Source organism: Myotis brandtii, unplaced genomic scaffold (assembly GCF_000412655.1).
Source record: "Myotis brandtii unplaced genomic scaffold, ASM41265v1 scaffold274, whole genome shotgun sequence".
In the NCBI taxonomy this organism is placed as follows: domain Eukaryota; kingdom Metazoa; phylum Chordata; class Mammalia; order Chiroptera; family Vespertilionidae; genus Myotis; species Myotis brandtii.
Window position 1 is genome coordinate 1,573,806 of NW_005360425.1, and position 13,021 is coordinate 1,586,826.

The following is a 13,021-nucleotide window of genomic DNA, read 5'->3' on the forward strand; positions in this document are numbered from 1 at the left end:
ACCTCACCGGGGCCGTTTCAACCTCACCGGGGAGAAGTCATCTTTAGATCTAAGCTAACAACTGGAGAATTATACATTAGCCAGACAAAGGTCGGTGGAGGGAAGGACATTCCAGGGAAACGAAGGACATTGTGGAAGGCTCTGAACCAAGTGTAATGAGAATGGCAAGAGTGGATAGGAGGTTGAAAGGCAGAGCTGTACCACAGAGGGCCTTGTAGGTCATGAGTTTGAACTTGAGTATAAAGGCAGACATTGGAAGGCTTTAGTGGAGAAGTGGCATCCTCTAATTTACGTTTATACAAAGATGACCCTCTTGCTGCTGTGCACAGACTGGACAGAGGGAAACAAATAGGAATGGGGAGATCAGGAGACCACACTGTAGTACCCTGGCAAGAAGTTATCAAATCTTGGAAAAAGGCATTGGCTATAGTGCTGGGAGAAGTGAGCTGATTTAGGATGTAATTTGAAAGTAGAAATAATAGGACTTAGAGATTGTTTGATTATGGGAATAAGGAAGGAGGTGTCAAGAATGCCTTTCAGTTATAAAATAAAGTGATGGGGATATAATGCACAGCATAGTGATTATTGTTACTACTACTATACGGCATATTTCAAAGTTGCTAAGGGATAGATCTTTTTCATTTTTTTAAAATATACTTTTATTGATTTCAGAGGAGAGAGATAGAAACATCAATGATGAGAGAGAATCACTGATTGGCTGCCTCCTGCACACCCCCTACTGGGGATCAAGCCCACAACCTGGGCATGTGCTCTTGACTGGAATTGAACCCGGGATCCTTCAGTTCACAGGCTGACGCTTTATCCACTGAGCCAAACCAGCTAGGGCGTGGGATAGATCTTCAAAGTTCCTATCACAAGAAAAAGTATTTCGTAACTATGTATGGTTATAGATCAGGGGTGGGCAAACTTTTTGACTCGAGGGCCACAATGGGTTCTTAAACTGGACCGGAGGGCCGGAACAAAAGCATGAATGGAGTGTTTGTGTGAACTAATATAAATTCAAAGTAAACATCATTACACTCTATCCACTGAGCCAAACCAGCTAGGGCGTGGGATAGATCTTCAAAGTTCCTATCACAAGAAAAAGTATTTTGTAACTATGTATGGTTATAGATGTTAACTAGACTTGTGGTGATCAGTCCACAATATATACAAATATCAAATACTAGTATACACCTGAAACTAACTTAATATTATACACCACCACCAACAAAAGAAAATTCTTTCAACTCAGATTTGAAGGAATAAAATGAAATAAAAATTTTATAACTTAAAAAAAGAATGGCCTTCAGATTTTCAGCCTGAGTGACGGGGTGTGTGGAGGTAGCTTTTACTGAAATGGGAAACAGGAGGAAGCGCAGGTTTGTAGGAAAACTGTAACATTTTAAAATATGTTAAGTCTGAGACTCTTGAGACAACGGGCCTTTAAGAACTGGTCCGCAAAACATGCTGCCGTTGTGACATGGGCCATTTCTTATGCTTGCAGAGTAACCCTTGACACAATGCAGTCACATACATTTTCCAACATAAGCTTCACGGTAACTCTGAGACGAGCATGCATTACTATCCTCCCTTCATAGGTATAAATGGAGGCTCTCAAAGGGTGGGGCAATAACTCTCAGCTTGGACCTGTGGCTGCCAATCAAAGGGCTGTAAAGACAGTTACCATTTTTGTTTTGCTTTTAATCCTTACCAGAGGATATTTTCCCGTTGTTTAGAGCAGTGATGGCGAACCTATGACAGGCGAACTCATTTTTTGGTTGATTTTTCTTTGTTAGATGGCATTTAAATATATAAAATAAATATCAAAAATATAAACCTTTGTTTTACTATGGTTGCAAATATCAAAAAATTTCTATATGTGACATAGCACCAGAGTTAAGTTAGGGCTTTTCAAAATGCTGACACACCGAGCTCAAAAGGTTCGCCATCACTGGTTTAGAGAGTAGAATAGAAAGGGAAAGACAGAGAGAAACACCAATGTGAGAGAAACACATCAACTGGTTGCCTCCTGCGCGCGCCCTGACCAGGGCCGGGATGGGGGAGGAGCCTGCAACTGATGTAGTACCAGAATTGAACCCAGGACCCTTCGATCTGCAGGCCGGCGCTCTATCCACTGAGCCAAACAGGCTAGGGCAAGATAGTTATCATTTATGTAAACTCTCCTGACCTGCACACTGAATCCAAACCACTTGGCAAGTAAATTTGATCCATTCACTGGAGTTGAGAAGCCAGTGAGGGGACAAGACGACTGGTTGCCTCCTACGCGCGCCCTGACCAGGGCCAGGATGGGGGAGGAGCCTGCAACTGATGTAGTACCAAAATTGAACCCAGGACCCTTCGATCTGCAGGCCGGCGCTCTATCCACTGAGCCAAACAGGCTAGGGCAAGATAGTTATCATTTATGTAAACTCTCCTGACCTGCACACTGAATCCAAACCACTTGGCAAGTAAATTTGATCCATTCACTGGAGTTGAGAAGCCAGTGAGGGGACAAGTGCAGCAGCCTCTCACTCCAGACCCAGAGGGCTTCCGTCGGAGACAGCCTGAGAACAACGTGCTCTCAACATTAGACAGGCACTGACCTAAGAAGGAGCATTCAATTTGGACAGGAAGGAAATCCTGCCCTCCAGGCATTGAGATTTATTGAAAAACTACATACATATTAAAACCTCTTTACATACATCTTCCTCATTACAAGATTACAAATATACAAACATGAAATCTGTCAAAGTCAGCATCTTGTGCATTAGAAACAACTGGAGAAAACCTATTCCCTAATTTCATCAATTAAATTGGTGTTCCCTACCTGTCAATAAAAAATTGGCACAATTCATCCAACTTCCCAAGTTCAACTCCGGATTGTGAAACCACATTATTCACAGGGAATGTTTTTCCTAAAGCAGCAGTGATAGTCAGTTCTGAGGGGGAAAAATGCGTAAAATCTGAGTGCCTCATGGTAGTTTAGGGAAACTCAGGAGAGTGATGGCAATTCTTATATCTACACTAATAAAAGAGAAACATGCAAGTTGGCGTCACTCCGCTACGCCCACCAGCCAATCAGATGAGTATGCAAATTAACCCAACAAAGATGGCGGCTAATTTGCATACACAGGAGCATGGAGCAAACACTGAAGACAACACTGAAGACAACGTAGAAGGAAGCCAAGTGCTGCAGAAGGGAGTGAAGCCGTGGAGAAGCAAGCGGGGCAGCGGAGACGAGAGGGAAGCCGGCGGGGCGGCGGAGGCGGGAGTGAAGCCTGCCTCAGCGGGTTTCGCTCCCTTCGCTGCTTCGCTCCAGCCACAGGAAGCCCTATTCTTGCAGGAATAGGCCCGAGGAAGCCCTATTCTTGCAGGAATCTTCCTGCAACGGGCCTCTAGTAAGTATATATTTCCCTAGTTTAACATAAAGAAAATCAAGAAGGACAAATAAAACTAATGAATATAGCTGCCTATAGAGGGGTATAGGTGGGCAGAGTATAGGGAGTAGGATATAGGCAAGACTTCTCTGATTAGAACTTTTTTTTCAAAGATATTATATGCATACTAGAGGCCCAGTGCATGGGTTCATGCACTGATGGGGTCCCTCAGCCTGGCCTGCAGGGGATCGGGCTGAACCGGGCAGTCCGACATCCCCTGAGGGGTCACGGATTGCAAGAGGGCGCAAGTCAGGCTGAGGGACCCCACCAGTGCACGATCTAGTGTGTGTGTGTGTGTGTGTGTGTGTGTGTGTGTATAAAATCCTCACCCAACAACATGCTTATTGATTTTAAAAAAAAAAGAAGGGGGAGAAGAGAGAGAGAGAGAGAGAGGGAGAGACATTGATTGGTTGCCTTCCACATGCACCCTGAGCGGAGATTGAACCTGAAACCCAGGTATATGCTCTGACCGGTAATCAAACCCTCAGCCTTTTGGTGCACAGGATGACGCTCCACAACTGAGCCACACAAGCCAGGACTCTCTTAACAATATTTTGATTAAACTCCATGATGGCCTTCTCTCAAAATAGGTAATGAAGTATTAAATTGCCTCTGGTTATACTTCTTTTTGTCAGGATGAGAAGGGATGTCCTTGAACAAGTGTTTCCAATTGAGAATTTAGTCCCAGGAGAGAGCTCTCTGTCCCATGGGATATCTCATGTTGCATCTTCATCCTCATATACCAGAAAATTGGGGCCAACATCTTTCTGACTTGAGTACCAGTGTGAGTCCACATCATAAAGGAAGCAAAGGTTTGCTGGACACTTGGGGCTCTTGGGAAGAGGAAACAGGAAAATGAAAAGGGCAAGACTAATGGACAGCCCAGAGGTGCGTAGGTCCTCTAAGAAGTAGCTCTTTCACTGGGTCCTGGTCACCATGGCACAGATCTGAGGGGCATGAAGGAGTCATGCTGGTACTGACAGTCACTGCTTTCTGTACGTTTCTGTAATGCCACACTTTTCCCTCCTCCTCCTCTTCCTCAAGCCCTCCTTTCACAAAGGTATCAACCCAGGAAGCTGTTAGGATAAAATGGCAAATATTTAATGAAGGAACTAAGTCTTCACCCAAGTATCCCATGAGTCAATGTTGTAAACCTTGCAGAATTAAGATTAGTGGCCAACCCAGGAAATAATACTGGGACAGGAAAGAGTTGTCCAGAGCCATGCAGTGGAAAGAACTGGAGTCTCTGTCCGCAATTTTAATGCATCGATTCTGAAGGAAGGGAAGACCCATCCACGTGAGCATCGATTCCAACTTTCAATGCCAGAACTTCTCAAAGCAGTCTCAAAGTAGGCACTGGCACCCCCCTGGTGTTAGCTTTCCAAGTATGTGAAGATGCTCTGCTTCGATCCTGAAGTGCTATCACCTGTTTTGAGGCGCTTAGGTGAAGGCGTTCTCATTACGGATGGGCCCTTTCTCCTCACCTGGAGAGCAGAGAGAGAGAGTCACGGCCAGCTCAAAACTCTCATGGCAGTGCTTACCTTCAACCAGCTCTTTAGCTAATTTACTCAGAGTTAAATCATAAACGATTAATGACAGAAAAAAAAAGAAACAAAGTTTCCAGAAATGCAAATCTGAAAACTGATTACCTATTGGGGGTAGCAATCCCCTTGTACCTTACTGAGGAGTGCAAGATTAACACCGCAGCATAAGCCTTTATGCCGGAAATACGTATTTTTTTAAATTAACAAATAAATAAATTCTGCTTTGCGAAGCCATCAAATCAGTTCTCAAATTCCCTACCTGAGGCTTGGATGATTCCTTTGCTGCCTCAGCCTTGACAGGAGAAAGTGTATGGAAGACAAAGTTTCTTGAATTTCGGGGAGCACTGGGGTTGAGGTCAGAGAGGGCAGCCAGTTTCTGAAGTACAGCTTTGGGCTGGTTTAGCAGTGAGCCTGTCTTTGGCTGAGGAAAGAAGAGTCATTTGGTGTCAAAATCCAAGTGCCAAAGAAAGAATGAGAAGTCGCTGTCTCCCTGAGGACATATTCCTACCCCACTCGGTAGAAGAGAAATAGCAGGGTCCTTTGCCATGGACTTCTATTTCCTGCAGCCACCTCCCTCCCGCAATGAGAGTATTCCCCTAGCTTGACCTGGGCCTTTATAACACTGTAGATCATGACGTCAGGCTAACAATGTCCCCAACCAACCTGGTGGGCACTTCCCGGTCTGATGGCTTCAAAAGGATTTCTGAGTAAAGGTGCTGATTCTTGTATAACCACAGTGCGATTGGCTGAAAAGAAAAAAAAGACAGAGAGGCTTGTTCTGGGCAAAATTAGGGAGAATTACTTTTAAATCTAAACAAGCTAAGAGGCCTTTAACTAAACCAATAAACTAAAGCCACAGGAACTCTGATTACTTTATAATGGTGACTTGAAACCATAGCAAGTGGCTACAAGAAGACAGTCAACCAAGCTGAACTTACTGACTAATCACTAACAGTAATAAGAAAAAACAAGAATGGTAAAGTGTGGAGTATGTTTAAGAGCTTCAGCTCTGGAGTTAGATATATCTGGCTTCAAATTCCAGCTCAAACACTTAGGTATTTAATGCTGGGCAACTAAATAAAAAATCCAGAATTCATTCCTATGAACTATCTTAGAACATAAAGCAAAACCAGCTACCTACACTCATAAGTACAACATGCACAGCCCAACAGACAAAGATCCAAGAACACTGTCTCTCCCTGCTTCTTTAAGACAATATGAGACACAGGCCCATGGCTAGGCTACAACAGCCGCTGAAGGTTGGAGTCAGCTCCAGGGGACTAGACCCTGAGGAGGACCAGAAGCTCACCATTTTTCTGCAATGCTTTGGCTGTAACTTTCTTGGCCAGCATCATAAACTGACTGTCTTCTCCAATTTCTTCCTCTTCAGGTGCAATTTTCCCCTGCTCTGCCTTTAGATAAAAATCAGCATTAACAGAAATCCACAACTCCCCCAAATAATTGGCATAGCCTGGATTGTGAAGCTAAGATACCTGGGATATCATTTGTTTTCCTTTTTTTGCAACCTTTTCTTACTTTAGACCCCCCCAAAAAGAGATTTTGGACCAACAAACATGAACAAATGCCCATGGTGAACCTTCTCTAAGCACAAAAGGAAATTCAAGGATTAAAAGGAACAGCAATATGCTGCCCAAGACTTTGAAACTATTGTGACAAGCTAGGTGACTAGGTCCTCTCCTCATACCCTAGGGTCAAAAGAGGTGAATTTCTTGCAAACTTCCTACCTGGTCCCGAAGCCACTGCTCTCGTTGAATTCGCTCCTTCCTCCATCTGGCTTCTGTCTCATCAAGCTGTTCCTCGATCTGTTCATCGTCAGAGTCTCTGTGGAACAAGTCCATCTGGGAGGCATCATCTAAAGCAAAGAGGTAAGGCTATCAGCACTCTGTAATTCCCATAGGAGAGGACACCTAGACAGACACAAATGAACTCTTAGCATTTACTATACTGGCACAAACTCTACCCATCCACTAATAGAAAATAATGGTTACAACCAGGTCCTCCACAACAGCCAGCTACGGTTTTGATTTCCATTGTCATCTTAAACTGGACAAACATGCACATTACACCATTTGCTTTCTAAAGACAACAACCAAGCCCAGCCAGCGTGGCTCAGTGGTTGAGCATCTATGAACCAGGAGGTGATGGCTTGATTCCTGGTCAGGGCACATGCCCAGGTTGTGGCTCAATCCCAGTGGGGGGAGTACAGGAGGCAGCCAATCAATGATTCTCTCTCGTCACTGATGTTTCTGTCTCTCTCTCTCCCTCACCCTTCCTCTCTAAAATCAATTAAAAAAAAAAGACAACCACCAAGATACCTATGTTTTTCCATCGAAATTTCCTCGTTCGTCCAGGACCATCACTGTGCAGATCCCCATCAGCAAGGTACCTCTCTTGGTATAAACGGAGCTGTCGCTTATCATCATCCAACATTGTTTTCCTACAACAGGAGAAGTAATGGTGTTCAAATCGAGCACCACTCTGGCTGACTATAGGGCTGCCTTAAGACATATCCCATTACTTGGAAGGGCTTGTTGGGATACTGACATGTGTATTTTCTTGATTTGACTCTGTAGTTCCTCATCAGAAGGAAGTACTTCATCAATTACGTCCTCTTCATATTCATCAATCTCTTCCCCATCATACTCGTCTTCACTTCCCACATCACTCCCTGACACCTCGGCCTCATCCTCCAGGTATCTCTTCAATCTCCTGGAAAATAATTTTGAAGAATAGAGAATGCAACAATGAATACACACACAGAATATGGAAGCAATGAGAAAAGTAGAATATAGAGCCACCTCAAATAATATTACATTTAACTTTATAGTAATACATTTTGATAACACTTAAAAGTCTATCATTTCATAATACTGTGTGCCAGTAACTGTGCTTTACAGACACCATTGCCTTATCTTAGGAGGGGGTACTATTATTCCCTTCAATTTACAGTTGAAGGAACTGAGACTCAGAGAATAAACTACTTATCCAAGGTCACACAGCTAGGACGTAGCAGAGCCTAGATTTAATCAGGTTGGTGACTTTAAAGCCAGAACTCTCAATCTCCTCTATATATTTGAGACATACCTGCTAAGAGGTTCAAACTATCTTGTTTTGTATTTAAGCTCACCAGGAGACACAATGGTACAGAAAGGAAATAGACTTGGATCTCTTACAATCCACCAAGACCCAAGTTATAGGCATGATTGAGGCTCAGAGTTACTGATGATCAAAACCACTGCTAGTTAGTTCTTCAGTTCCCACTGAGAACAAATCTGCTGCCACTCTGAGTTCAAAGTCCTGTTATCCATGGCCATGCCTGGCAGAAGTTTGATGGCTTTCTGAAAGCTGATTTTTATCAAAGACTTGTTTTTAAATTGATTTGAGAGAGAGAGAGGAGGAGCAGGAGAAAGAGATAGAAAGAGAGAGGGGGGCATCAATTTGTTGTTTTGTTTATTTATGCATTCATTGGTTTACTCTTATATGTCCCCTCACCGGGGATTGAACCCGCAACCTTGGCATGGGGACAATGCTCTAACCAACTGAGCTACCTGGCCAGGGCCTTGTTTGTTTTTTTAAAGTTGAGTTTCTCTAAATCCTAGCATTTCTGCAGAATTCTTTGAGGAGTTCAACTTTTAGCTGTCATTCTTTATAAGATTTCATTCGGATTCTGCAGTTAAATATGGTTTAAGATCCACTGCTTTAGAAAAATCTATAGATGATCCACAGCTGTATAAGATAGTTAATTCAACAGGTGATAAATCAGAACCCAAAACTGATTTTAATAGAATGGAATGATGGGCTAAAAACAATAATATAAATCTAATAGGAATCAATATGATCCTATATGTGAATCCCAAAAGTCATCCACATCCTATATAATAAAAGGCTAATATGCAAATCGACCGAGTAGCGGAACAATTGGTCGCTATGATGTGCACTGACCACCAGGGGGCAGACACTCAACACAGGAGCTGCCCTCTGGTGATCAGTGCACTCCCACAGGGGGAGCACCGCTCAGCCAGAAGCCAGGCTCACAGCTGGCGAGCGCAGTGGCAGTGGTGGGAGCCTCTCTCGCCTCCGTGACAGCGCTAAGGATGTCTGACTGCCGCTTAGGCCCACTTTCCCGAGGGATCCTGGACTGCGAGAGAGCACAGGCTGGGCTGAGGGACCCCTCCCCCGACAACCCCTGTGCACAAATTTCATGCACCGGGCCTCTAGTAAAGTATAATACTCAATGCCTATTAAAATGTTCTTAATAAAACTTGTAACATCATGGGAAATTGCTTATGAATACACTAAGTGGGAAAGAAAGTAAAATTGTACATATAAAAAATTATACAGATCCCAACTATATAAAAATATATGCATAATAAAAGTTAATAGCCACCATCATCAAAATTCTGGATGGTGAACACAGATGACTTTTATTTAATCTTTCTATATTCTTTTAAATATTCTAAAATAAATGGCTTACTTTCATGATCAGCCTGCCCTGTAATTGTTCCCCAGCCTCAGTCCCACATCATCAGGCTGTGCATTGGCCATTGGAACTTTTATGGTCAAAACAGATCTCCCTTCCTCATTCTGCTACCAAGCAGCTCCCCCTCCCAACTTCTCTTTTGTCTAGCCCTCTTATCTGACATTAATTTAGGCTTGAAAACTTTACAATTTGGGCTGCTTTCTCTCCTTTAGCCCTAATATTTAATAAAGCAACATAGTCTGATTTATCTTTCTTTTGAAATGATCACTCATATTTTCCCTTTCTCTGTCATTTCTAAGTTTGATCCAAATGTGAGGTTCATGCTTGGATTAGTGCAATGGTTCTCAAGGTGTAGTCCCCAAATAGCACGATCAGCATCACCTTTTACAAATGCAGATTCTCAGCCTTATCCCAGACCTACCACTGCATCAGAAGCCCTGGGGGTGGGGCCCAGCCTCTGCATCTTATCACACCCTCCAGGGGATGCTGGTGCACATGAGAGTTTGAGAACCTGTGGGTTAGCGCAAGAGTTTCCCGTGATCCCACCATAATCCATCCTGATTATGGCTACCAGTTTCTTTTACTACAGTCTTAATTATTGCCGGATCCCTGTTCCAGAATCACTGATGGCTCCCAATTCTCTGCCTCATAAGCTAACTCTGCCACCTACCTTTTGAAGTTTCATTATTGGGCTTCATCTCTCCAAACTTGTTCTCACTAAACTTTCTAAGAAACTCTGCATTCTAGTTGTGACAGTGTGGTTACTTTAAGTATTTTTATTGATTTTTACAGAGAGGTGGGAGAGAAAGAGAGAAACATTAATGATGAGGGAGAATCATGGATCGGCTGCCTCCTGCACGCCCCCTACTGGGGATCGAGTCCGCAACATGGTACGTGCCCTTGCCGGAATCGAACCCGGGACCCCCCAGTCCGCAGGCCGACGCTCCATCCACCGAGCCAAGCCGGCCAGGGCCTTAACCATTTTTTTCAACATTTTTTATGTTTTTATTTAAATTGATTTGAGAGAGGAAGGGAGAGGGAAAAAGAGATAGAAACATCAATGATGAGAGAAAATCATCAATCGGATGCCTTCTGGGAACTGAGCCTGCAACCCAGGCATGTGCCCTGATCAGGAATTGAACAGATACCTCTGAGCCACACCAGCCAAGCCCATTTTTAAGTGTACAGTTCACTAGTGTTAAGTGCATTCACAATGTTGTGAATTAACTTTCAGAACCCTTTTCATCTTGCAAAACTAAAACTCTATACCCTTTAAACAACTCCTCATTCTTCCCTCCTCCCAGTCCCTAGCAACCATCTTCTACTTTCTGTCTCAATGAATTTGACTATTCTAAGTGCCTCAAATAAGTGGAATCACATAGTATTTGTATTTTTGTGATTGGCTTATTTCAGTTAGCATAACATCCTCACAGTTCATCCATGATATAGCATTAATCAGAATTTCTTTCCTTTTTAAGGCTGAATAATATTCCATTGTATATGTATATAACATACACACAACACATTTTGTATCCATTTGGGTTATTTCACCTTTTGACTATTAAAAATAATGCTGCTATAAACATGGGGGTACAAATATCTGAGTCCCTGTTTTCACTTCTTTTGTACATTAACCCAAAAGTGGAAATGCTGAATCATATTCTATTTTGAATATTTTTTTAGGAACTGCCATTCTGTTTTCCATAGCAGCTTATGTTTACATTCCTACCAACAGAGCACAAGGATTCCAATTTCTCCATATCCCCACCAATAGTTGTTATTTTCTGGACAGTTTTTTTTTGTGTGTGTGTATGTGTGTGTTGTTGTTGTTTTTGTGTTTTTTTAATAGTAGCCATTTTAATGGGTGTGAGGTAGTATCTTATCGTGATTTTGACTTGCATTTCCCTAATTATTAGTGATTTTGAGCACTTTCATGTGCTTATTTTTGCCGCCCTCCCTTTTTTGATTTTGCTTTATTCTCCACCAACTAAATAAAAGCATTATAGTTTCCTTATCTTATCGTGATTTTGACTTGCATTTCCCTAATTATTAGTGATTTTGAACACTTTCATGTGCTTATTTTTGCCCCCCCTTTTGTTTTTGCTCTATTCTCCACCAACTAAATAAAAGCATTATAGTTTCCTTAGATACAAATATGAGACTCAGATCCACTGTAATGCTCTCAAACAAGTTAAGAAGCCCTCGTGATGGCCGGTTGTTGCTAAATCCAGAGAACCTGACCCCAGAATTTTATCAGAAGACCAGGCCTTCCCAAGTTCCCACCAATCACTGAGACTCACCTGTCTGTTGGGAAAGAGCCTGAACAAAGAGCAAGTGCTTCTTCCATGGGATCATCCATGCTGCTCTCCTTCTCCTGTTTATTTAACTCTGATGGAGCCAGAGCGGAGTCATCTACATCACAACAAAAAAAAAGATCTGTCTCCAAGGAATGACAGCTTTATCCTCCTTTCCCAGCCATCTGAGACATGCCAGCTCAATACAGTTCTAAAGTACGCTTGCCAAAAAGACCTCACCAGCTATTCATTCATTCAACAAATCCTTATTTAGTGCTTACCATGTGCCAGGCACCAGGGATACAATAGTGAACAAAACAAAGATCCCAACTTCCACAGAGCTTACATTTTAGCAGGAGTGTCGGGGAGAAGAGAAGGTGTGCAGGTAGGAACAACAAATTAACATTTATATTAAATTTACCTCACACCAGACACTTTTCTAAGCTTTGCACAAATATTAAGAGCAATCTTAAGTCGACATACCGCCCTAAGGAAAGGGCTCTGGTGAATGTCAGGGAGCTAAGCTGTGAATTCAACCTACACACAAGAATCCATCACACTCTGTTTTCTGCAAACCTTTCACCCAAGAGTAAGGGGCTTCTTTTCAAGGATACTGGCTTAAGGTAGTTGGTTGTGGCAAGCCTGATGCGCTTTGTTGGATATTTACCCTGGGAGGTGAATTTTCCTGAACAAAGATTCAGAAGTTCCTCCATGTTCTCTTTCTTGTCACTCTTCCCGGGCAGAGCCTTCTCCGCCTGAGAAGTGAATTTTCCAGTGCACAAATCCAGCAGCTCATCCATGTTAGCGTCCATGGCATTCTCATCCATATTGGCCAATGGCAATCGAGGTTTCAAAGCTTGGTACTGATTCCTGTGGTTTCTAACATTTAAGAACCTACAAGCACAATGAAGAGTGTAAGAAATGCTCTAGGGGGAAAAACAAAGTAGTGGGAGAAAAACTCAACTCATTTCCATTACCAAAGTTAGAAGCTGAATCCCAAACCAGAAGACAAAAGAGTCAACCTTCAGCCTTATGATAATCCAAAGGGGGAAAGTTTTACGAAAGAATAAATGCTATTCAGAAGGTAAAGGGTAAAGGGATAATTTTGGCTTCAGATGATGTTAGAGTAGGACTTGGTGTTATGGCCATGTAATGCACCACAGGCCTGTCAATTTTCTTTTTCTTTCTTTTTTTTTTTAAATATATTTTATTGATTTTTTACAGAGAGGAAGGGAGAGAGAT

The 13,021-nt window shown here is 42.6% G+C and overlaps 1 protein-coding gene across 1 annotated transcript in view; it reads right to left on the bottom strand.

The window, feature by feature from the left end:
* Positions 1-4,519: 4,519 nt before the first annotated feature.
* Positions 4,520-13,021, bottom strand: part of CLSPN (claspin) — a 27,916-nt gene continuing 19,414 nt past the window's right edge. Inside the window, exons 15-23 of the mRNA XM_005868676.2 lie at positions 12,447-12,673; positions 11,786-11,897; positions 7,550-7,714; positions 7,321-7,442; positions 6,730-6,857; positions 6,294-6,396; positions 5,648-5,730; positions 5,244-5,405; positions 4,520-4,924 (exon numbers count right to left, since the gene is read on the bottom strand). Coding sequence (XP_005868738.1) covers positions 4,814-4,924; positions 5,244-5,405; positions 5,648-5,730; positions 6,294-6,396; positions 6,730-6,857; positions 7,321-7,442; positions 7,550-7,714; positions 11,786-11,897; positions 12,447-12,673 — 1,213 coding nt within the window. The 3' untranslated portion in view covers positions 4,520-4,813. The remainder of the gene's footprint in view (positions 4,925-5,243; positions 5,406-5,647; positions 5,731-6,293; positions 6,397-6,729; positions 6,858-7,320; positions 7,443-7,549; positions 7,715-11,785; positions 11,898-12,446; positions 12,674-13,021) is intronic.